This window comes from Argiope bruennichi, chromosome 8 (assembly GCF_947563725.1).
Source record: "Argiope bruennichi chromosome 8, qqArgBrue1.1, whole genome shotgun sequence".
NCBI classification, from domain to species: Eukaryota; Metazoa; Arthropoda; class Arachnida; order Araneae; family Araneidae; genus Argiope; species Argiope bruennichi.
This window is the reverse complement of record NC_079158.1, coordinates 110,290,653-110,317,465: the sequence shown is the minus strand read 5'-3', so window position 1 is coordinate 110,317,465 and position 26,813 is coordinate 110,290,653. Positions and strand designations below refer to the sequence as shown.

General features: G+C 30.1%; 2 protein-coding genes across 2 annotated transcripts in view; both read left to right on the top strand.

Moving 5' to 3' along the window:
* Window positions 1-15,419, top strand: part of LOC129981156 (nose resistant to fluoxetine protein 6-like) — a 34,043-nt gene extending 18,624 nt beyond the window's left edge. Inside the window, exons 8-15 of the mRNA XM_056091859.1 lie at window positions 1,391-1,483; window positions 2,724-2,889; window positions 3,759-3,838; window positions 4,009-4,152; window positions 5,786-5,912; window positions 9,410-9,587; window positions 12,038-12,180; window positions 15,242-15,419. Of these exons, the coding sequence (XP_055947834.1) occupies window positions 1,391-1,483; window positions 2,724-2,889; window positions 3,759-3,838; window positions 4,009-4,152; window positions 5,786-5,912; window positions 9,410-9,587; window positions 12,038-12,180; window positions 15,242-15,361 (1,051 nt within the window). The 3' untranslated portion in view covers window positions 15,362-15,419. The remainder of the gene's footprint in view (window positions 1-1,390; window positions 1,484-2,723; window positions 2,890-3,758; window positions 3,839-4,008; window positions 4,153-5,785; window positions 5,913-9,409; window positions 9,588-12,037; window positions 12,181-15,241) is intronic.
* Window positions 15,420-16,293: 874 nt separating this feature from the next.
* The window catches only part of LOC129981154 (nose resistant to fluoxetine protein 6-like), a 35,167-nt gene continuing 24,647 nt past the window's right edge, over window positions 16,294-26,813 (top strand). Inside the window, exons 1-6 of the mRNA XM_056091857.1 lie at window positions 16,294-18,001; window positions 18,788-18,960; window positions 20,323-20,413; window positions 22,313-22,418; window positions 23,783-23,994; window positions 25,728-25,904. Of these exons, the coding sequence (XP_055947832.1) occupies window positions 17,605-18,001; window positions 18,788-18,960; window positions 20,323-20,413; window positions 22,313-22,418; window positions 23,783-23,994; window positions 25,728-25,904 (1,156 nt within the window). The 5' untranslated portion in view covers window positions 16,294-17,604. The remainder of the gene's footprint in view (window positions 18,002-18,787; window positions 18,961-20,322; window positions 20,414-22,312; window positions 22,419-23,782; window positions 23,995-25,727; window positions 25,905-26,813) is intronic.

Below are 26,813 nucleotides of genomic sequence, written 5' to 3'. Positions count from 1 at the left end.
ATCAAAATACTACTGCAGGTATTCATGCATTCTGAAGTTCTCTAACGCCATTGTCAGCGCTTTGTGCTGCAGCTTACTATAAGTAATGTTCCTGTACACGCTTCGACTATGTTTTGTCTTCTGTATGTTCGCTTTCGTGTTCAATAGAGCTCGTTCTTTGTTATTGAACCTATTCATCCATAGTAATTGACTGGTTAATTTCCCACCTTCCGGACTTCGTATTTTCCGTAACAATATGTTTATATAGAACCACCAATAAAATCGGGCTTATGTATTCTAAATATGATCATTTCCGTATACCATAAAGAGTGGAAGTGTTAACGAGCAGATTGTATTTTTTTTCCCGCACTTAGCATCCAAAGGCTTCTTACACTTTTGGGGTCGGCCAAATGGGAGTGAGAATTATTATAAAATTAAAATGACGATAGGTTTATCAATAAAATATTGTGAGATTGTATTAGAATACTGTGAGATTATTAAAATTCTGCTACACGCACAAAAAAGTGAATATGATATATATATTGTCACGTAGGTACTTTAGTATGGAACTCAATGACACACACAAGAAGTACTCAAAACACAGTGACTGACATGTCTTCTGCTTTTATACTAGCAGGGAAAGTTCCAGAATACTTTTCTGGAGACAGTAAGAAAAGTCCAGAACACTTGTCTGGTAAATTAAAGAAAAGTCCAGAACACTTATCTGGTAAACTAAAGAAATGTCCAGAACACTTGTCTGGTAAATTAAAGAAAAGTCCAGAACACTTGCCTGGTAAACTAAAGAAAAGTCCAGAACACTTGTCTGGTAAATTAAAAAAAAGTCCAGAACACTTGTCTGGTAAACTAAAGAAATGTCCAGAACACTTGTCTGGTAAACTAAAGGAATGTCCAGAATCTTCTGGAACATGAAATAAAAGGAAACATAAAATCAAGAAATTAAAAATTTGCACAAACTGTGAATCGCATTGTCTCTAGTGGAATTCGAACTTACGACCTCTTGATTATGAGATCAGTACCATGACCAGTCGGCCATGGCAAGTCGACTGCCTCTTTTCAATGCGGCAATGTATATAGAACAGACATAAAAATGGTCGATTCTTCTGTAATTTCATCTGTGACTACTCAGTAGATGCAAGATTTAATGTGCTTGCATGGAAATGCAGTCGAAGTTCTGCAGCGGCCGAATTCCAAATTGGTGTTTATTTTGAGAAATCAAGCTTTATATTTTTGTATATTTTATTTCTTATAATATCTATTTTATTTATGTTTAAGATTGTAATAGTTTTCGTATTATTCCTTAATTTAAATTTTAATTCTTCTAGAAATTGATAAATGAGTATATTAAATCCCTGTAGTAATGTTTTTTCATCTCTCAATAAATATTTTTCAGCGGTTTCTTAGTTGCCTACGTATATTTCAAACAAGCTGATAAAACTGATGGTAAAATCCCATGGGTTTATTTCTACGTTCATCGTTATATAAGGTAAGATATTACGTGAATTTATACTAGGTTAACAGGTTTTTATATATTTTTTCTTTACTTTCCCGTATATGAAGTATATAAAGAAGAATTCTTATAAGTTTCAAAATTTAAACTCTACATTTTGATGAATATACGTTTCAGACTTCCGTCAAAAAACGCGTTTTTGAAATTAGAGACAATTCTATCTCTAATTGTTTAGTTAATGTTTAGGATATCAACGGAATTTTTACGACAAAAATACGGTTGTGATTTTTTTTTTTTGTATTATTACATGTATGTTGCCGGCGTCCTGCCATAGGGGTAGTGCGTCTTTCTTGTGATCTAGGCATCCCGGTTCGGGCAAGGTTGTTCTTCTTCCGTGTTTTATCTCTGAGGTGTGTGAATATGGCCTCCTGCAAAAAGGGGCTGTGCTTGCGCATGGAGTAGCTAAGTCGTACTCTTGGCCCTATTTGGAGGTACTGAGAAAATAAGAGACGCTCACTTGGCTTAAATCGCTGACAGATAACTGTCGTCGGACTTGTAAAGTGCCATAAGTCACAACAACGCACATTTATATTCTTTGAATTTTAGATAATTTAGTAATTGATTATTAAAAATTTTTATATACTGTATTTTTAACATCACAATTTTTTTTTCTTGGAAACAAATTAACAAGCATTTAATGATTCCAATTAATCAAATTATTTTTAAAAAAACTAAATTGAAAACTAGGTTCTGAAATAATTTTTTCCTTGACTTTTTTACATAAAAAGTTCAAGCTCTTTCAAGCGATTTGACACAATTGTGCAGAAAAATTAGAAATTGTTCAACATAAGGTTAACTGAAGCAAACGTTTTATAAAGTTATTCTACGTTGAATTCTAATGAATAAACGAAAGGAAAATGCATCAACCTTATAATTTAAGGAATAAGATTAAAGGGAAATGAGAAGAAGGAATAAGATTATCAACCTTATAATTTAACAAAAAAAAAAAAAAAAAAATACGAAACTACAATTTAAAAGCATTAAGTTACATTAGAGATATGCGAACTAGTTAAAAACTTGATATCTAGGTTTAAACGAGTATAAGGTTTAATTCAATCATTTTTTCACCAATACTAATGTTAATTTAAAAACAATTAAATTTATAAAATTCAGTCTTTAAACAAGTTAGATTTCAGTTTCCTTTATTGTAAAATGTTCTGCTATTTGACAGATTTAAATAATTTTCTAATAATTTATAATTTTTTTCAAATTCCAGACTGACTCCAGTGTATATGTTGGTAATGGCATTCTTCGCAGCCGTCAGCCCATATTTGGGCTCTGGTCCCATGTGGCCTGATTACACCGTTGTTAAAGCTTGCAAAGATAACTGGTGGTGGAATGTGCTTTATATCAACAATTTCTTATCCATGAATACAGAGGAGGTAAAATAAAATCATATTATAAATTAGTATAATGTATTATTAGTATATTAATCACTAAGAAGAAATCCCTAAATAAGCAGATTGACTCTATATTCATTTTTATACAATAAAAATAAGGCCTGAACTTAATACTTATGTAGTGGATTGTTACGAGTGAGGATAGAACCTGGGACCTTGCGGTTAGCAGCCGAGTAACAAGACCACAAGACAAAAGAAATTACTCGTGTTTCGTAGTTGTTATCTGGCTTATAAGGTTCACCACAGTACTCATCCTCCAGTGAGTCGGGGGTGAGACGAACGATATGGCTGTTGAGTGGTGATGTATTAGCTGTTGAGTCTAATGCGCCTGTACCCATTTGAGCATTTGAGTAGCGCCAAGCGTTGCGGCGAGCGTGTGTGGGTGAGTGGTTGCTGTTGCGTCAAGTGAGTCTGACGACTTTGGGTTGCTGTGGGCAGATAGCGCCACATAAGCTGAAGGTTCATCGTTCGAGGTCACCAATGTAGCGAATTGTTATGAGTGAGGATAGAACCTGGGATCTTGTGGTTCGCAGCCATGTAACAAGACCACAAACAAAAGTAGTTACTCGTGTGTCGTAGCTGTTATCTGGCTTATAAGGTTCACCACACTTACACGAAATTCTCTGTGACATTAGTCATCTAATTGTATCATCGTTTCCGTTCTTAAAAAGAGAAGTTTGCCTTTCACTATAAATTTAATTAATCTAAGTTAATCACTCCTCTTCACTAATTACTTTTTAATATTAAGAAATATGCTTAATATATTTAAAAAATAAAACATTTTATATTTACTTAACAATTATGAAGAATTAATTTTTATAAGGATCTAATTTCTTTTTAAAATTCTGCAGTGTATGAACTGGGGTTGGTACTTGGCTAATGATATGCAATTTTATGTCATCTGTCCTTTGTTTCTAATTACTTTGTGGAGGTATGAACAACCTTTTAAATGTATTCTGACTTTATTATTATTTTTTTGCTCTTAATTTATTTATTTTCTGTAAATATCAGTTCTAAATCGTAATGCTAGCATGCACTAATTTAAGTAGTTAATTTTTAAAATTTTAATTTTGGCAATTGTAAAATATATTATTTTTACAGATGGCCAAAAATTGGATATTCGATATTAGGAGCATTCTTTTGCATGACATTTATTGCAAATTTTGCTATTACGTATGTAAACGAATTAGTCGTAACTTCCGGCAATATTTTGGGACAGCCCGAACAGCAGAAGTATAATAAACAGTAAGAAATATTTTATATTGAAATTTATTTATACTTTAAATTATTATTATATGATTTGATTTTCATGTTTTTAGAAATAAACTTTGTAATCGATTTTTCCCTTACTGCTTGTTTTGATAGAGGTTTGAAATCTTGTATATCCGTGTATTCTATTAGAAAAAAAAAAAAAAAAAAAAAAAAAAAAAACTAAATGACTGATTTTAAAGTTTTTCAGAATTTAATCATCAGTTGAATATTAATTAATTTATTTTCTGTAAATATCAGTTCTAAATTGTAATGCTAGCATGCACTAATTTAAGTAGTTAATTTTCGATTAATCGATTAATTTAAATTTTGTCTCCGTACAAGTGCCATAAGCTGGAAATAAGTTTAAGAAACACTTTTAAGATGGCAATTATGATTAAAAAAGTAGAAACAATTAAAACTTTGCTGTTTTTTACGCTAATAAAAAGCATGTTAGAGTTAAATTTTTAGTTAAATCTATTTTATTTAGGTAAAGTAGTTATTGAATAGGAAATAAATGAAGTAAAATTCAAAAGCATTAAGTAGATTCATATTGTTTTGTAAAATTAAAAGACGAACTCAATTATAGCAATAAAATTTATTACCTGAAATATTTTTAATCTTTTATTCAAATTTATTAATAAACATTGAATGTATATCTTTGTTTGAAATACATATTAGAGAGCAAAACATGAGTTTTGATTGGGTTTTGGACTATATAATTTTACTAGAAATCATCTATTGAATGTGAAATTATTTTTGCTGAGATATTTAAAAAAAGAATTATTGTGGAAATGATTTATTTATACCAAACAAATAACAACAGCAAAAATAAAGAAAAAAAAGGAAGAACCAAGACAAAAATAATTTTCAATTTTCAACACTTTTCTCAAATTTACTAATTTTATGTTTGTAAAGGTGAAATTTTTTTGTAGATTTTCATTCTTTTCCTCGTTCTTAAGATGTTTTTGTATGCTTATATGTTTTCAGTGATAAAGTAATATTTTAATATTTTCGAAGTTTAATTATCAACTAATCTAATATTTTAAATAAAGTATGATTTCATATCAATGGTGCCAGTTTGTAGTGAATTAAAAAAAAGTTTTGATTTCCAGATTCCCTAATATGTAGAAAAAAATTATTTATAAATTAGCGATGAAAAAGTAGAAAATTATTAAGAAAGGAATCCTACAATTTTATGAATTAATAAAAGTGTATTTTTTAAAAGAATATAAATTTTTTTATATTCTTTTGATTTGTTTTTAGCTTGTTACAATCATAAAACAAATCTAAATCGCTACTAACACATAAACCTAGAGCTTCTATATAAACGTTTTCCTTCACTTTTCTGTGATATTCATAATAATTTTTAAGGCTTTAATAGCATGCTCTTTTGGTGATATAAAATGTTATAGTTGTGATTCTTGTGGTTGGTTACTGATTGTCTTAATCAAAAGAAACGTTTGGCCTAACTCTGAACTTACATTTTTAATCCAAATTCCTTCTTTTAAAATAAAGAAGTCTTAATGTTAATTATAGCACAATTGATTTCATTAAATTATTTTTTTAAAATAACTTTCAGCTTTCAAATAACTAATTTTATGGTTAATTTTAATTTTTCCGTTTTCAGAATGGATAATTTCTTTGACATGATTTATATTAAACCTTATACAAGAATAGGATCGTATTTGGTTGGACTCGGGTTGGCGTACTATTTGTACAAGAGAAAACAGAATGATTCGGGAAAGCTGAATTTGGTGAGTTGCATTTTATTGTAATGTATTGTGACTTGCATTGCATTTTTTAAAATTGAATTGATGCCATCTTATCCAGATGAGAAATTTGAGATCATATTTCATTTATTTGTCATAAAATGAAAAATATTTACGTAATATTTTATTTGCAAAACTTTTATTTTACTCACTCTTATTATCGAGATTTTGATGAATCTCCAACTTCCAAATTCTTCTGCATTCGAAAAATACAATTTTTGGTATATGTCTGTCTGTTCGTCCGTTTCTTTGTAAACTCGATGACTCAAAAAAGCTTTGAAGTATACGAATGAAACTTATTACATTGTCTTACGACCAAATTTTGAACGAAATCCATTCAATACAATTTTTGGCATTTGTCTGTCTGTTCGTCCGTTTCTTTGTGAACACGATGACTCCAAAAAGCTTTGAAGTATACGGATGAAATTTGTTACATTGTCTTACGAGCAAATTTTGAACGAAATCCATTCAATACAATTTTTGGCATTTGTCTGTCTGTTCGTCCGTTTCTTTGTGAACACGATGACTCCAAAAAGCTTTGAAGTATACGGATGAAACTTGTTACATTGTCTTACGACCAAATTTTGAACGAAATCCATTCAATGCAATTTTTGGCATTTGTCTGTCTGTTCGTCCGTTTCTTTGTGAACACGATGACTCCCAAAAGCTTTGAAGTATACGGATGAAACTTGTTACATTGTCTTACGACCAAATTTCGAACAAAATCCATTCAATACAATTTTTGGCATTTGTCTGTCTGTTCGTCCGTTTCTTTGTAAACACGATGATTCCAAAAAGCTTTGAAGTATACGGATGAAATTTGTTACATTGTCTTACGACCAAATTTCGAACAAAATCCATTCAATACAATTTTTGGCATTTGTCTGTCTGTTCGTCCGTTTCTTTGTGAACACGATGACTCCAAAAAGCTTTGAAGTATACGGATGGAATTTGTTACATTGTCTTACGACCAAATTTTGAACGAAATCCATTCAATACAATTTTTGGCATTTGTCTGTCTGTTCGTCCATTTCTTTGTAAACACGATGACTCCAAAAAGCTTTGAAGTATACGGATGAAATTTGTTATATTGTTTTACCACCAAATTTTGAACAAAATCCATTCCATACAATTTTTGGTATTTGTCTGTCTGTTCGTCCGTTTCTTTGTGAACACGATGACTCAAAAAAGCTTTGAAGTATACGGATGAAATTTGTTATATAGACTAACGACCGAATATGTAAATATGTTTCAAATTTTGAACGAAATCCATACCATTCTGTCTGTGTAGGTGTTCTTGTCTAAGTGAACTCGATAATTACAAAACAAAAAGAGAAAGGCAAATAAAATTTGGTACATAGGTATAACATCTAAAATGTAGAATTTTATCAAATTTTGAACCAAATCAGTCAAAAGATTTACCGTCTGTTGGACTGTTTTTTTTTGTATGCATATAATTGCAATAATTTATTTATGTAATGACTTAAATGAATAAAATTTGGTGTGTTATCTAGTGACTAACCCATAGTTCCATGTCAGATGTTGATTTCAATCAGCCAGTAAAAAGATTTCTAAAATACATCTTAGCACATTGCATTTTCGATACATTTTCGCTGGATTCATACTTTTTTCATTGCTATTATTAGCCAATACCATGCTTTACTGAATGTCTTCTATTTTATTCGAATGAATTAAGATAAAAACTTTATTAGAAAATATGCGAGAACGTTTTGGGTAGACCACTACCGCTGTTTTTTAATTAGCTGTTTGTGTAGAATTATTTTAAAACTAGAAAAAAAAATTAAATAATTCTCAATTGCTGAATTTCGGGAAGCCATTTTCTATATACATATTATTACAAGAGTGTTCAAGATGGTTTCAATAATAAAGTGTCATTGAATTTGTCAGAATTTTCCTTTTTTTAGATTTCGGCTGAGGGAGATAACATACAATTAAATATTTGGCGAAACAAAGAAAATGATTCAAATTTCATTGCAACAATAAAAAGCTATGCTGTAAAAACTGCATAATTCTTTTTAAAAATAATTTTTTAAAATTTACGACATTTAAATCTGTATCATTTTAAAGATAATTTTTAAAAACCTTAAGGTAATGTAAAAATCTTTTTCATGTGATATTTTCAGAAGTCACTAAATGTAAATTCCAAATTTGCATTTAATTTTCAATTAATTAAAACTAAAAAAATTCTCTATAAGGTTTACATTCTCGTCCTCCAAATTTTATCGCTTTCAGATTTGATAATTAGAATGATTTCATATTTACAAGGGCCGAATTATTAAATAGGCAATTGATTAGAAACCTCAGTAGTTTAGGGGGAGTTTCCAGATTTTCCAGAGTTTTTTTTAAACTTATTTTATTTTCTGCTTTTATTTAATTAGAAAAGCCTTGAAATCGAACTTATTCAAATTTATATCAAGTAATTTTAAATTTGTTTTAGAGGATATTTTAAATAACACTAAATGTCAGATTCTATTATTAAATATTATTTAAATTCTATGATAGGAAACTCCATTTTTTTGCTATTTTGCTTAGAATTATTTTCTAAATTTCAGTTGTCAATTTTTTATATGCAATATATTGAAAGCAGATTTTTAGAAATTGATCTGCAATTAATTCTATTGCTATTTAATTTAGGCTAAAACTTTCTTATTAAAATATTGGTATAAATTAAAATCGATGAATAATATTTTATTTTGAAACTTTCGGGGGAAGTGGGGGGGGACGTGCCAAGATTTTCATTGGCTACAAACCCCGTAGAATGTTTAATTAAGCATTCATCTATATCACTTTGAGCATATCGTTAAATTTTATTATAAATAGACTATTATAAAGCCACGAATTACTTCGATATTTTGAAAAGTTACATATCATATATTCCAGTCTGAAAGAACTGTTATTAATTAACTCATTTCTAAATTATTAAATTTAGAAATGAGAAGAATTATTAATTAGAATTGGCAATTATCAATGAATTATTATTAGAAATATTAAAAATTATCAATGAATTATTATTAGAAACATTAAAAATTATCAATGAATTATTATTAGAAAAATTAAAAATTATCAATGAATTATTATTAGAAATTATTAAACTAGAAAGAATTTTTCTTTGATTTATTCCTAAGTTTGTGAATAATTTTGTTTTAATGTGAAATTTTATTGAAATATTCAAATCTGTATGGATTTCAACATGTTTGGATTCTTTACTTTTTACATTTCATAAGAAATTATTAACTCTCCTATGGCAATATATTTTTGGATTTTATTCCCTTGAAAGAATTAAATTAAAACAAAAAAACTTTCATAAATCATATCAAAGTAATCTTCAAAATGGGGAACAGTGAAATTTAATTCTGTTGAAAAGTGTTTTTGAATTTCATCTTTTATATGGAATTTTATCATTAAAAAGCTGTAAATATGGTGAATATTTACTTTAACTTTGTATCTTTCTTTATCTGTAGAAAACTGTATCAATTGGCTGGATAGTTGCATCGACCATAGCACTGACTTGCCAGTTTGGTCTTTACCATAAGCCAGTTTTATCACTCGTGGCAGCCTGTTTCTATAATGCTCTGAGTCGAATAGCCTATTCTCTAGCATTAGCGTGGGTTATTTTTATATGTGTCACAGGACAAGGAGGTGAGTTCCTACATATAATGCATACGTCAGGGGTGTTCAAATGGAAAGGTACGAAACGATACCGTGGGTATAAATGAAGACTTTATTCAAAGTATACGGCATAGGCCTGATCACAACGATCCCATTGATTAACGAGCAGAAGGATTCCTTGTTCTCGGAATTCTTGTGGCCGTGATAAGACCCAGTCCTTCACAGCGTCCTCGAGTTCTACTTCCAAGGTCCTGAATTCCTCGAGCACAAAACCATTAATTCCGACGTGTACTGTGAGGACCTGCGAAAACTACGCAGGTCCATCAACAACAAAAGGCCGTGGCTACTCACGGAGGATGTGGTTCTGCTCCATAATAACGCGCGTCCGCATGTCTCCAGGGTCACACACGCGGAACTGACCAAGTTCAAGTGGTAGCAGCTCGACTATCCGCCCTACAGCTCGGGCATATCGCCCTGCGATTTTCATGTGCTTGGTCCCCTGAAAAACATCTGAAAGGGAATCGCTTACCTCGGACGACGAACTCAAGGATGCTTTGAAGGACTGGGTCTCGTCAGGGCCACAGGAATTCTGGAACAAGGAATCTTTCGGCTCGTTAATCAATGGGATCGTTGAGCTCAAGCCTATGGTGTATACTTTGAGTAAAGTATTTATTTATACCCACAGTGTCATTTCGTACCTTTACATTTGAAGACTCCGTGTATATAGAATATATCTATGCATCTGATATAAATATTTATACATGGTTCAGATTATTATATTTTGAATAACTTTTTCTATTATGCGATTAAAAATTGAGAATTTTCTCATTTAAAAAGAGAAAAAGTAATAGTACTATCATCAATAATTAAAGATAAAAAGAATAAGTGTCTTTCAATATTTTTTACAATAATTTATATTTTCGCGATTTTAAGTTACATAAAATTTTATGTGAAAGAATCTATTGAGAAAATCGAGGATAAAAAATAATTTTTGTCTAGTAAAACTTCGAAACCTTTGAGAACACTATTTCACATTTATGCTACATAAAATTAGGCATATTCCCATGGATAATAAAGAATTTACTCATGATTTTAAACAGTTTAATAGAATTCATTAATCAAGAAAAAATTTTAAATGTCATAAATGAATCATTAAAAATAAAAAAAAGTTTATAAAATAGAAAGTGGGGAAACATTGTGAAAAAATGTTTCATTATTTTAAATACACATATTGCGTTTGATTAAATATTTCAAGATTTTCCAGTCGAAACAACTTTGAGCAGCTAAGAAAAAAAATCTGTCAAAATTTTTTTAACCTAATCAAGTAATATTAATAAATAGTAATTGAAAATTTTTCCATCCTTAAAATGTGCTGTGTTGAAATTATTTGTGTGAGTGGAAATGGTCACCTCAAAATTTTGGAATTTGGTCCAATATTTGACAGCTTTCTGTACTATAGATGTTAAATATTTGATCTGTCTCTCTTCATTTTATAAATATCGTGTTCAATTATATTCGGACAGACAGACTTTCTCTGTTGATAGAAATCTGTAAATTTGGTGTAAAGACCGTGTACCAAATTTCAACGATCTATCTCAAAGTGTTTTTGAGTTATCTTTGTCCCAACAGATAGACATTTTCCAAAAATGGGTTTTTCAAACTCAGGTACCTCTAAAAAATGGAGATTCGTCAAAATCTCGAGTTCAAATTTTTAACGATTAGTATATTTTTTTTTTATACTGTATATATGAGAAAGTAAAAAATTGAAATTAAAATCCTCTTGATTACACTCTTGCTGATATTAATTACGAGTTAATATTGTTACGGAGCTTTCACCTGTAAGTCTTTAAAGTTAACGGATTCGTGTAGTGGATGTATGGAAACGCACAGTCAATAGGCCTCGGTGGTAAACGACGACTTTATTAACACGAAGTCACTGATACACAGACAAATTCACGGCCGGAGACGCACACAATCAACACACAGAAGAACGCACAACAAAGGTAAGGTGTTCGAAGCACTCAGGGAGAGAGCTCATTCAACTATTAACCAGAGTTGAACTCAGAACAAACTGCCTTCAGCTTGAGACTGCGGCCTTTTATAGTTCCTGAGAGGTGGCCGAGAAGTTTCTTGACCAATCAGGCGTATCTCGATTCTTATTGGCTTGATTAATAAAATGTCGAAATTTCAAGTAATATTTGTTTTGTTGCCAAAGTTGCCGCCAAGTCACCAAATAGTCACCAAATTTGTCGCCAAGCCCTTTGATCACTGATAAGACATCCGATCAGCATCCAACAGAGCTGATCGTAAAACGGCCCTGCCAGTGATAGAACTAACCGTGCTGGAAAACAGAATTACAGATTTGTAGCATTATGTTAGATCTTTCAAGAAATTTATATGATTACTAGAATTATTTCACTTTTCTTGCAGTTTTGTTTTGAAGAATTTCATGGAATATAACATACGCTTATTTTTTTCAGGTTTTGTGAATGCTTTTCTTTCCTGGAAAGCATGGATTCCTCTGAGCCGCCTTACGTATTGTGCTTATCTTGTTCATGCTCTCGTTCAGACCTCTTATGCTTTTTCATTGAGGACAATGTTAACTTTTAGTCACGTTAATGTGGTACGTATAATGTTTTAAAATTATATCAATATAAATGAATATGTCTTAACGTCTTTAGAGACCAGCAAATCTGCCAGTGGTATAGGCTGTGTTTCGTTAAATCTCATGCATAAATTGATATGCATGATTTCCGCAATAAAGTACAGAGTGGTTATAATTAAACTTTCCCTATAGACAGCATTCTACTACGCAAACGAATGAACGGATTGAAACGAAATTTGGTGTATAAATTATACTCGAAATTCGCTCACGGAAGTTTGAAAAAAAAAAAAAAAATTAGTTCCAAAGTACCCACCAGAGGGCGCCGTTTTTGGAAAAAAATTAAATTGAACACAATAAACGATGAAAACAAAATACAGAGACAATATTAACACTTATTAACTAGTTTCTGATCACCTTGACATCGAACCACATTAAGTAAAGGTATGGGAAAAAATAACAGTACGCTGTTTGAGGAGAAAAAACAGTTTAGTTTGCAAAAACAAGAAGAGATTAGGACGACATTGCACAAGAGGAGCAGTTGTTAATCGTGTTTAGGAGGCTGTAGGGAAAGGTGCTCCATGTGACCATCCTCATTCACCTGCAAAATTTCAAATTGTTGAACAGTATGTTCAACAGCAGGTCGTAACTGATCAGTTGTGATGCTTCGCACATGAAGCGTTATGGAGTTCTTTAAGTCATTCAACGTCGCAACACCTGCACGATACATCAGACATTTTAAGTGACCCCATAACCAGAAATTGCAAGGTCATAAAACATGACAACGTCTGCAAACGTTTCATACCCTAACCTTTTTTGCATAAAACTTTCTCTTTTTCGCAAACATGCAAATCTCGCCTTTTTTTTTCTAGAACTGCCAACTTTTTCCGGTTTTTCATTTTATTACTCATAATTCCGGTTCTGGATTGTTAATATTGTTTCTGTATTCCGTTTTGGTCATTTATTGGGTTGAATTTAATATTTTTCCGGAAAAGGCGCCCTCTAGTGAACATTTTGGAACTAAAATTTTTTTTGAAATTCCGAAAAATTTAACAATCTAATGTGAAGAACTCGTATCAAATTTCATTTGTCTAGTTTGTTTGCTTATTTGAACAACCGTTTTCAGACGCACTAACTGATAAAAGAATGATATTACATTACCGAGAAATTTAAGAGACAGATATAGCGGGCATATGCATTCTTAATCCATGCCGTAGAATGTTACATGAATGTTTTCATCGAAAATATTAATGTATACAATGAACAAAATTTATGTTAGACAATTAAAGTAACACGGTTCTAATGTCTGACAGTTTGGTAAAATCATAGATATTTAATTGTATCTAAATGATTTAAATAACATTAAACACAACCATAAACATCATCCGCTAACCAGCTGGTCGCCAAAGGCGGCTAATATGTATTAAAAGCTTACATGTGTCTTAAAGAATATAAAAGAAAAATTTTATCATCTGTAGAGCAAATATAGATAGAGATATTTCATCTTAAAATTTGAACTGATTCTTATGAGAAAATTCAAAATTTTAATTCTGTTCAAATGAGAATTCGGACATTAGATTGCATTATATGTATTGAATGCTTCAAATTAAATAGTTAATCTACACTGAAAATGAAAAATACCCACGAAGAACTTATATTATGCATACAATGCATTTACAAATCAGGTGTAAGAATATTTCGGAAATCACAATTTCGCAACTATTAATATACTTTGTCCAAATTTTAAAATGAAAAATCTCAGTCAATTTTTATAGATAAATAGAGATATAGATAATTTCATCTTAAAATTTGAACTGATTCTTATGAGAAAAATCAAAATTTTAATTCTGTTCAAATGAGAATTCGGACATTAGATTGCATTATATGTATTGAATGCTTCAAATTAAATAGTTAATCTACACTGAAAATGAAAAATGCCCACGAAGAACTTATATTATGCATACAATGCATTTACAAATCAGGTGTAAGAATATTTCGGAAATCACAATTTCGCAACTATTAATATACTTTGTCCGAATTTTAAAATGAAAAATCTCAGTCAATTTTTGTCCAACAGTAGTCAAACTTTTTGTGTTATATTCTTTAAGAAAAGTATAATACTTATTAAAATATTGAGAACAGAAGACCGTATAAAAAGTTAAATTTATAATTTTCATAAAATTGATTTTATTTTTTATTTTCAAAAAGTTTATAACATGACTGTTTCTTAACACATCTGAAAGTTTTTTTTTGTGTGTGTCTATAACAAATGGTTGTAAAAATAAAAGTCAGATAAATATAATGTGTTCCACTCTATATAGATTGAAAAGTTCGTGAAATCAAATAACTAAATCCATTTAAATTTATTTTTGATCCCAATTTTATAAAATTTAACAGAATCACTTTATGTTTGCGCTATGCTTAGCAGATGCGGAAACGACAATTTCATTAAGAGTTCTTTGTACACTTTGTAGTAGATAATCCATGAATTATATAACTATACAGTTTCAGACAATGAGCATTTGGTTAAAAGATTATATGCGCAGATTAATTTGTCCTGATGGATTCATTTCATTGTATTCATTTCGTCTAAAAATAATTCTGTTTTACTATTCTTACTTTATAATACATTAAAGATTATTTTTTATGACACAAAATGAATTAATTAGCATAATTATTTTGGTATTTTTTTTTGGTGTCTAACTGATTGTTTAAACACTGTTAAGAGATTCTCTAAATAATTTCATCTACACTAATTCAATTATTTCAAATGCTCCAGCAACTCTTTTAGAAATGCAAGAATCAAATTGCTTATACACTGCTGTTAAGAGATTAATTTTATAATTTCATCCGCTACTATCCCAAATCATTACTATACCAAATATTCTAGTTACTCTTTTAGAATTGCAAAAACGAAAAATTTGGAACAAACTAGTTTGCACCTCTTTTTAATAAAATGAATCATCGTTGGTTAAATATTTTAATTAAATTATGCATAGCTTATAAACATGAATAACTGTGAAGATTTATTCTATTAGTTTTTTTTTACTTTTATCATTCACAAAAGTTTTTTTTCTTTTAGGTCATGATGTTCCTTGGCTTTCTTGTCGTTACCTATGTGGCCGCTTTGATGACATCTTTGTTGTTTGAATCGCCTGTGATAAGATTAGAAAGACTCATAAGAAATAAATTTGCATCATGAGAAAAATATTAAATATCAACTTTGTAAAAACGAACAAATGAACGTTTCGTTTTTATAATTTGTCTCATCTATTTATTTTAATACTGTACATTTTTGACTCACTTTTTAAAGTTACAGAAATTTATTTCATAAATTATAATTACTTGTGTATATAAAAAGCGTTGTTCTGAATTAAAATAATTTCATGTAAACTATTTTGTTCATAAAAATTGTTTTTGTACAAATTATAATTATATACAAAATCATCATCGTTTGCTTTTAATTAAAATTAGCATACAATTTAAACAAACGATTTTTAAATCATTGGTGGCTAATTTTCTCCATAAGATAAATATTTATTACATTAGCATTGTAAATGTTGTTCACAAATCTGAAGCATTAGAAAGGTCATCTTCGTTTGAGATTGATTTAAGCTTTAATTTAAGCACCAGACATATAAAAAAGTGTTGAATCAGTTACCGTACTGTCTTGATATTGTTCCTATTTTGGGAGAGGCCCGCAGTTAATTTTAAACCTTCAGTCGTTATTTTTGATTACTGACAGACAACAGAGTTTTTTTTTAATACTTTGCTTTGCGTTGCAAAGTTGGATATTCACTTTTGAATATCATGAATATTCCATCTAAAATTACGAAATTAATGAAATAAAAAAGGGACTTGTTTATTTATTTGCGATAATAATATTTTATTGCGGATTTTTTTCTGTGAGAGGTCTGACTTTTTGTCGACAAAACATGACTTCATAATTTCGAGCTACGTTCTTACGAGGGTGAACTGAGCACGTATTGTCGTGCATTGCATTTTTTTTAATACTGTGTACAAAATTATGTATTGACCCCCCCTCCCCAGTAGAGCTTTAAAAAGCAAAAATGCCGCTTTCAAAATCTAGGAAACAAGAAAAGCAATAAAAACTTTCATGAATAAAATATATCTTATTTGAAATTATACATTGACGTGTGAATGTCATATTAGTTCTGATGACAGAATCTTTGAATTAATTAGAATCCATATCTGTTTGGCTCTTTTGAACTTCGAGTACCAAGTATTTTTAAATCGTGCTTTTCTTTTTATATTAGAAGAGGTACACGTTTGGACGAGCTGTCATCCTGTTAACAATACCTTAGATTTGATCGTCCCTGATGAACTAACGAAAGTTGTTGTAGAAAATCTCATGCACATTGGCAGAGTTTTTCAAAAATAAAGTAAAAAATATATAATTTGTTACGTGATTTAGATATAAAAAAAGTACAGTAACATTAACTTTAAACAATAAAGGTCCTGAATTCTACTAATTAAAAAAATTCACGAATACTTAAATCAAAATTAATCATAAAAATGGGATCGAAACAAATAGCAAAGAGGAAAAAATGGAGGAGATATTATATAAATTAAAAATATTCTTTAGTGCCCATAAGGTTTAAATTCTCAGCGACTCTGTTTTCAGTACTCATATTTAAAAAAAATGCTTCGTTTCAGTAAAAAAATATTATTATATTAATTGCAGTTTAATCCGTTCCACTTTAATTTAAAGCATAAATTCTACCGAAGCTAACAGAAAATTAGAGAGACACATGTTACTTACGGCTGAAGGCCTTTATAATAATATGAGTGACTTAAATGAATATAAAAATTAAAGTTTTAAAATATTTTAATGAAGAAGCAATTAAAATGGGAATTCCATAGAATAATTAATTATTAAAATTTTAGCGTGCATTAAGATTGGCGAGCCAGCTGGTCGCCAAAGGCGGTAGTATAAAATAAGATAAAAAGGAGTATTTAGAAGTACTAAAAAGGATAAATGTTTAGGGGAAGTTAGAAATTCAATTAAGTAAACAGAAAATAAAAGGCAAATTCAAGGTTATATCCTCGACTACTGGATGGAATTACATAGCTTGAGTCATCTCAGTTGATTTCAGCCAGTGGTGCAATTTAAATGTGAATAAAATCTGCGTGCGTGTTATTGAAAAAGAAAAAAAAGAGAAGAACATCGCCAGTAAAACTCATTTTTTTCTTTGTTATTTTTATTCCAATTGTTATCTTTTTTATGATACGAATACGTGAAACAACAAAAGGAAATTCTGTTTCAAGATTATATTTCAAGCAATCACATGCTTAATATCTTGGGGCGTTAGTCGCTTTGATAGCAACTCCAGTTTTTCTATCTTTTAATGCGATATCTTATCGTTGCTTTATAAATTCTCATTATTTATTAAATTACAAAAACATAACTCATTTCTTTTGTTTATGGTGTTGAGAAAAGAAAAAGTGTTCCGATTGAAAATTCGGACGTTTTGGAAGATGAAGTTCGTTATTTATGAAATATTTACTTTCCTTGTTCTTAATATTCATAGTTCGCTTGCTGACAGTTACCAAAATCGAAGAAATCAAGATTTATTTCATAATTATGATTTACTAAAATTAATTAAGAAATCTGCAGAACATGTCCATATATCTCAAAGTTTGAAATCAATTTCTGTGGAGGATAAGGATTTCCTAAAAGAATTCGAAAAGTCTCTTTCGGAATCCTTTAAACCAGAATTCTTGTCGGATTCGTTTTCTGATGTTACCTCAAATAAGTGCACTGAAGATTTGAAATATCTGTATGAAAACATTCGGTCTCCTGGAGACTGGGCACTTAAAAGTAAATATATCTATACCGTACATTTATATTTCTAAAATTTATTTTATATTTTATTTGTAATTGATATAAATTGAATTTATATAAAAAACATTGGATTTAGTATTTTTACTGAATATTTTATTTTATTTGCATTTTATTTGTAATTGGTATGAATTGAATTTATATAAAAAACAAACAATGGATTTATTATTTTTATTAACCATTTGATTAATGAAATTATTTTATTATCAAAATTAATCTAAGTGCATTACATATTAATATCTAAATATAAAAACTTTATGTCTTGTTTCATGTTCTAATGCATATATATAATCTTTTTTTATGTTTATATGCATATAAATAAATACTTCTAAGCTGATATTCTAATTTATTATATAAGGTAAATATTAGCATGCAATGTAATCCAAAGTATTGAAATTGCATGTAATCCTTAATCCTTAGTATGTAATCGAAAATATTGAAATTGCATATAGAAATCCTAGGGTTCCCTAAAATAAATAATGCAAATTTCTTTCGCTTGCTTTAATTATTTATTACATAATGTTTTCTGCAGCTTTGAAAGCAAAGTATTTTGTTTCTCCATGGCCAAATAGTGCGGCATTTCTTTGTAATTTACAGTCATTCAAAAATTTCTCATTCAGAATTTAATGCATGCATATGAGTAATTTTTAGTATTTGTTGTTGATTGCAACTTTAATTTATATCAAAATTTATTAATTATCTTTTCAATTTGTGTCATATAAAAATTTGAAAATTATACTCAAATCTTTTTATTCAATTTTTAAGTGCTGGATTCTTATGGCAAACCGGAGAGTGGTATTTTAGCAGGGAACATAAAATGGCTTGGGACATATGACGAATGTGTTGGTATTCAATCTGTGCCCCAGAAAAATGCAAGCGTGGGAAATTTCCGTGGGAAGTACTGCACTCTCCAAGTTCCTTTAAATTTAGGAAATGTGGTAAGTTGTTAATGTATTCTGATTTCTTAGAATATTGATACTTCTTTATAATTACTATTTCATTTCTGTCTCTGTATGACAATACTATAAAAGTAAATATTACTTTTGATAAATGCCTTACGTTTATAAATATCTATCCTTGAGTTTTCTGCATGCTTTCTTTACATGTATATTCTTTACAACATATTTGGCAATTTTGGCAGGTTTTATTTATTAAGCTCAGGCACTTGAGCAGAATAGCAATTAATTATCAGAAGACTTTTCTCTATTCGAAAAATCAGATTTAATTAAAACATTCTTTTGAAAACAATAAAATTTAATTAAAACATTCTTTTGAAAACAATAAAATTTAATTAAAACATTCTTTTGAAAACAATAAAATTTAATTAAAACATTCTTTTGAAAAAAAAATTAATTAAAACATTCTTTTGAAAACCATAAAATTTAATTAAAACATTCTTTTGAAAACAATAAAATTTAATTAAAACATTCTTTTGAAAACAATAAAATTTAATTAAAACATTCTTTTGAAAACAATAAAATTTAATTAAAACATTCTTTTAAAAACATTAAAATTTAACATTCTATTTTTATAAAAAATAAATTAATGGAACCTGCGTATTTCAGTAGACGGTGGACAAATCTGTAATGTAGCCAAGAGCGAAGTCTAAAAAGTGATCGCTGTAATGTTTATGACAGATTTATTGGTCACAGCATCATCATCGTTATCATGCATCAAACCTGCTGCATAGCAAGCTTCAGACTTGATGTATTTATTGCCATAATGTGAAAAGAATAAAATATTAGCATTTCAACGATTGTTTTTATAATGACATAAATAGGATTAGGTTGAATTTATAAATATAGAAACTTCGAAAATTTTCCAGGAGCAGTGGTGAAAACTCGGACTCCGCTCCGGAGGGTTCTACTTTCGAGACTCGAATGCACTGAAGATCCATCGTGCACACGGACCCGGCACACATTAAGTAAGATATCTATGAGCCAAATATTCTCCAGTTCGTGTGGTGGAGAAGTTTGGAGAGGGAGATGCCAGTTCTGGTGTCAGCCTCGTCATCTGACCATGGTTCAAAATCTCGAGCTCCCTTCCAAAATAGCCATCGTGTTGTTTCCGAATAGGACGTTAATATAATTAAACTGCACTCGAAATTTCTCCGGAAGACTATTGACTAAAATATGCAAAATCAAATAATACAGTTTCTTTTTTCAGCATATCGTTTATAAACAGATTCTTTAAGTCGGTTTGTTTATTTTTCGGAATGAAAGCATGGTATTATTTATAAATTAATAAATATTAGAATGTTGTATTGTAATCATCCGATATTTTTTATTATTTCCTTCCAGTCTATTCCTATATCTACAGCTGTGTGTTTACCCGATTCTTGCAATCCGAATGGAACTGTCTCTAGCATATTACAAAATTATAAAAGTAATGGTAAGTACAGACTGTAAAAAAATGCTAAATTATATTTCATATATAAAGGGTTTTTTTTAAATATTTTTTTTGGAAATTGTCAACTTGTAATGTGAAAGATAGGGTACTTGAGAAATCAGAACATTCAATTATGATTAAGAACTTTCATAATTGAACTTTCATATGATCAGAACTTTAAATATGATTATCACTTCGAACTCTACATTGAGATTAATATGGTAATATTGAAATATACACTGAGTGGACAAATTATTATGCCCCCTTGATACGCAGATCCGCCATACTTTCAAATTGTTACCAGTAGCAGGACAAGTGAAGCACCAATTACTTTGTGTTGCTCGCGAAGAAATGGGAAAAAACTATTAAGTTGAGCTTGAAAGTGGAATGATTGTAGGCGTTCAAAGCACTGGAACCAGTATCCGTAAATTGATTACACTAGGAATGCGTTCGAGAGCAGTTATTAATATTTACATAGAGTGGACTATCAAGCAGAAAACTTTGTCTCAGCATCAGACTTGTGGTCATCGCAGGCTACTGAATCCTCGATCTGAAAGGAAATTGACGAGAGTTATCCAGTTAGCTACAACACGTCACATTGCGAGGAATTTAAATCCAGGAGCAACTGCTAAGATCTTGAAACGACCTGTTCATTGCACATTTCACCGTATAGGCGATGAAAGCTGAGGATCTGTTCGAAAACCTCTACTGTCTGCCTTGAACGTTTTCAGTTCGCAAAGGAACACAAAGAATAGGGCAGTAGATGATTGGAAAAGGGGCATGTGATCCGATGAATCGCGTTTTCAATTACACCTGGTATGATGATGATTACACCAATTACACCTGAGATTTAGATGGTATGATGTGAACATGGAGAAAATAGCAAAAAATCATGGACTCCCAACTGCATTGCTACAACATTTCAAACTGGTAGAGACAATATTATAGTTTGAAGGAGGTTTAATTGACATTGTATGGGGGCATTTGAAAATTGTTAAAAATATCTGAATGCCGAAAGGTATTTAGGAGTTATTGGAAATGAATTGCATCCTGTTATGTTACATCATGTTATGGTAACGATGCTCCATGCAGGGGGTGGAATTCTTCTAGCAAAACAATGTTCCCTGTCATAAATCTAGAGTTATCAGCAGATGGTTGAAAGAGCATAACATTGACTTTACCTCGATCAGTTGGCCCGTACAATTATCAGATTTCAATCCAATTGAAACTATATGGGATGAGATCAAAGGGTTTATCAGGCAACTGAATCCACGACCATCAAATCTTAAGGAATTGGAAAGTGTAGTTCATCCAATATGGTCTCAAATTCCTCAAATTACTTGCTGACATAGCATAGAGTTCATGCCAATAATAATGTATGCAATATTAAGTACAGAAGGTGGCCCAACATTGTATGGAGGAGATGGTCATAATAATTTGGCTGCTTAGTGTATATTACTCGCGATATCGCTCTGATTTTCTATTCCTGTTCTGCTATTGACATAGAGTTGCAGATATTGTATTCTATGCTTTTATGAACAAGAGCAATGCATTTTTTAAATGTTCATTGTATTGCAATTTTATGCTGTTGTAAATAAAAGAGTTACATTTTAATAAATCTATTTTATACTTTTTTTGTTTATTACTGGGTTTCTTGCCTGTCCTGCCTTGCATCCTTTTATTCATTAATTATTTGCAAAAATTCTAAGTAATATGTGAATAGAAATGTTGAATTTCCTGTAAATCATTATTTTTCTTGTTTAAATATTTGCTGCATCAGATTGTTTTTAACTTTTATAAATATTTAAATATTAGAAATATTTGTGTTAGTTTTAAAATTATTAAGCTAATGTGTTTTTATAGAATAATGGAAAATATTTCTTAATCCTCTTAATATTTCAGACTCATTTTCGATTTTTGAAGAAAGATTGGAGTCAATATTGAGTAACGCAACATTGACCTGCAAAGTTCCGCCGAAGAAATTAACTACAGGAGCCATTGCTGTCATGTAATTAATTATTCATTTTTTTTTAAGTGTGTATATAATTTGATTAAATTACAAAATTATTTTATAATATTTTAATTCACAACTTTATTATAATTTGTAAAAAGTGTAAATACTTTTTAAAAAAGAATAATGTATTGTAAACAATAGAATGGGAATCCTATCAAGTATATGAATTGATGGATTTATAATTCAGTCTGCAATTATGGGTAAAAAAGAACTTTTCTCTCAAAGAAACTATTTATTAACCATAAATATTTCTGTAATAAAATACTGAATAGAAATCGTAACTGGAAATAAATAAAAATCAAAATATAAAGTTTATGATATGTTTAGCTTTTTACATGATATAATGATTAAAACAATCCCAGCAACAAAAACCTTTAGAAAAAAAATGTTTCATTTCCAATAAATCTTCTTTTAATCTTTTTAAAGAGATATATACCAATCAATTTTACAAATTTTAAGTGCAGTCTGCAATTTTAAACATGATTTGTAATTATTATTAAGTTCCCCATAAAAAAAAAGCCTGTAAGTCACATTGCTCTTCTTTTTTAAACTATTTTTACCTATTTGGTGGATTAAACTACTTCGTATTTACTGCTATAGAATATTATTTCGTTGGTAGTAATTTGAGCAATACAGCTTCATAATCCCTTTGGAAGGCATCTCAGGCATAGGAATGAAAAGTTACCAATATGGTCGTTGGTTGTCGTTTCTCTTGATCAAAATGATGTGAGGATTAATACCCTCACCCCTCCGGTGGCTGTTCCTATTTCTATATGAGTTTGGTATGCTTAAGCCATATATAATTGTTATATAAAGCATTTAACACTTTTTCTTTTTTAATTTTCGTGGCGATTCAGTGATTCAAATTACTCCAGATAATAAAGCAGGATGTTGATATTTCCTTGTGGTTACATGTCATCATATTTATTGGAGCTACAAATGGTTTTATGACAAAATGTAAAATTTTCACACAATTATTACCCACCAGGGGCACCTCATATATGAGGATGAAAAGTTTCCGATGTGTCTCGCCGCCCGGTGGGTCCAGAAATGTTATATTATCGGCTACTTCCTACTGATGGTGGGATGTACCTTCCATGTGTAGAGTTGTACCGTGTCCGGTGATGGTCCTTATGATGTCCCAAATGCTGTAGCTGCGATCCAGTGATTCAAATTAATCATTATGCCTTAGGGTGGATCGGTGTAGTCAATTTGTGATTCCTACACAATTATTGTACTCTAAATGGCATTTTAAATATTTTGAGATAGTTGTTGTACAATATATTTGTATTAAATGCTGTACATTTATTGATTGCTAACAATATTTTGGTCAATCTGTATTTTTCTTATTTACTCAGATGTCTTCTCTCCGTATTTGCTCTTCTGGCTTTGATAGGAAGTTCCATAACTGCATTGGAATATTATTTGAAGGCTAAGCTTTCTAAGACATGTGAGCGTGATTCCAGTGATCTTGGCAAGATGGTTAATTCTTCTGATGTCGAAAATGTATCTCAAGGGGAGACTGACGATGTTACGCTTGTTGGTACAGAGGAGAAAAGAGTATTGCCTGGTTAGTAACTATTTACCAAGATATATCTCATTCTTGTATTACTTAGTGCTACAAACAGGAAATTGCACTTACCTTTTGATGTATAAAATAAAGGGAACATACTTTCAAAAATATTCTGAGACCGTTAGAATAACGTCATGCATGAAGACACGATTCAAGGTCAACGCAAATTACTCCACCCGTGGTAGTAATTACTTCCTTAGATCATTCTCAGTCCCGTAGCTTTTTTAATGCTACAAAATGAGGAATCTCACTTACTTTTGAGATATAACGATGACCGACAAAGAGAACACATTTCACAAGATTTTCTAAGATCGCTGTGATAAAGCCCTGCATGGAGATGCGATTGTAGGTTAATGGAAACTACATGAGCAGCTGTAGTATAAAAAAATACAATCCAAATTATAATGGCATCATTAATCATTAATGGTTAATAAATGACATTCATTACTATATTATTATTTATTATTCAATTAGTTAATCATTAATAATTAACAAATTACAACTACAAATTACTGGTGAAATTGTTGTCTAAAAACCTTAAAAAATAATTTAAGCAGCATTTATAGTTTCCAAGGAGGGAAATTAATAAGAAACATTTAGCAGTTGAGGTGAAGGAAAAAAGAAACTGAAAAGACGCTGTTAGAATTCTAGATAAATTAGAATGTATTTCTCTGTGAGTTTAATTGCTCGCATCAAAATAAACGTTACATCAAGAATTGGAAAAAGAAAATCAACATCAAAATCTCCCATCAACATTTTTAAAATCACAACAGTGCAATATTGTAACTTCATTTTCTTATACGTCATGCAAAATGCTGAGATAATACACAGAATGCTTTCTATTTAGTTTTCAAAATGAGAAAATCATGGAACTGAATATTATATAAAAGTAACGAACTTCAATTATTTTTTTATGATCTAAAATCCCATTAATTATTTCAAACTGAATAGTTTAGAAAGAGAAAAATAATGTAACAATTTTTTAATGTAATTATTATAAAAAAATTTATTAAATTTTATATTATTTGTATTATTTTAATTATTAATCTAATTAATGCTTTTTTAGAAAGTTTGCTTTACAAGGAAGTTCGAAACAAATATAATTGTATAGATTTTAATAATGCCTTTCAAAACCAAAGTAAACAAATTCATAACTAAATAAATATGAATGCTAATACAGATTTAATCATTGATTCCATAAATTTATGAAATCACCTCATTAGCAAAGGTGCAATATCTAAGAAAAGCTGCAATTCATAGAGATAGTTAAATTTTAATATTACTAATTTATAGTTAAATTTTTCCTAAAACTCCTTTTTTTGAAAATATTAGAGTGAAAGCAATGAAGAATTCGGCTTCCATTTTACATACTTTTATTTATCTTTACATATTTCATGTTTAGAAAGATTATTTTGTTATCAATTCGGCGCTTCCTTCTAAATATATTCGAGACCTTAAATTTTGCACAAGTATGTGTTTTGGTAAGAATGTAGCATATAAATCTTTTTAGACCTTAATAAACAGTTAATCAGTTATTTTTAATTAAACTTCAAATCTATGCGAGGAATTTGAGAAAAAATTGTGTTAAGATTTGATAATACTCATAATAGAAAATTAGGTGCTAAATATAAAATAAAATAAAAAAAAGAAGAAATTATGGAATGGAGAACAGAAAAATAACCTATTTTATAAAAATGTTTTCTTAAGTGTTTTTATTAAAATTATTTCAGCTGGTATAGAGAAAAGCAAGCCATTTTTCAACTGTTTTTGTATTTTCACCAATGGCCAAAAAATACTAAATACCGCTAGTGCTGAAGGGCAGTTACCTTCCCTCCACGGCATTCGTTTTCTGAGTATGACCTGGGTCATTCTCGGCCACACGTATGCGTCTATGTCTTCCATTGTAAGTAAGTATCATTTTTTTTTATTCTTCAATTTTTTTTCCTGAATTTTAAGAAATATAAATAATGTCGAAAGTTTAAGGATAGGAAAAATTCATATAAAGTAACATTTTTACTTTCTCTTATGCGTGGTATAAAGAAATTATAATAATCATAATTATAATGCTTGAAAAGGGCACCATTTCTCGTTTTTCTGCAACACATCCTATCGAAATGCTGCAAGGTGTATCGGCCCAGGCCACGCGATGAAAATACATCCCGTAGAATGATTTTATTGCTTCCTTGGAGGCCCCGGACGGCTGAAGTGCAGCAGGGCATAAAGTTCATGCATCCTTGCACATTTTTCTCGAGGATGAGTGAAATCCATTACTTAGAAAACCCATAAACAAAAATTATAAAATAGAATTGAAGTGAAACAAAATAATAGATCAGGATAAATAGTGATTATCAAGTAAAAGTTTATTGACATGCAGGGGTAACTACATAAGCCAGATAACAACTGCCGAACACGCGTGTGCACTTTTGTCTAGTGGTCTTGTTACTCGGCTATGAACCCTAACGTTGCGAGTTAGAACCTCAAATATTTGCATTGTGCTCGGAAATGGCATAGTGCGGTAAAGTGTGACAAGATTATGGACATGAACTGCATGAAGAAAGCTTGACTGTACTTCTGATCAACCTTATCCAAACACTGACTGACCTTTGTTTGTTTCAGCAGCGACTACTTTTTGCTATTTGGCAGGCTCTTGGAAATTTCCTTCTAAACGAAACATAAATGTTCATCTATCGCCGAAGTTACTAAGATGTTCCGAACTGTTTTGATGAATGAAAGCAATCGGATTTCCCATTTATTTTTGGCATATGGATTTAACTAAATACGCTAGATCATAGAAACTATCGTATTCTTCTTTTTTT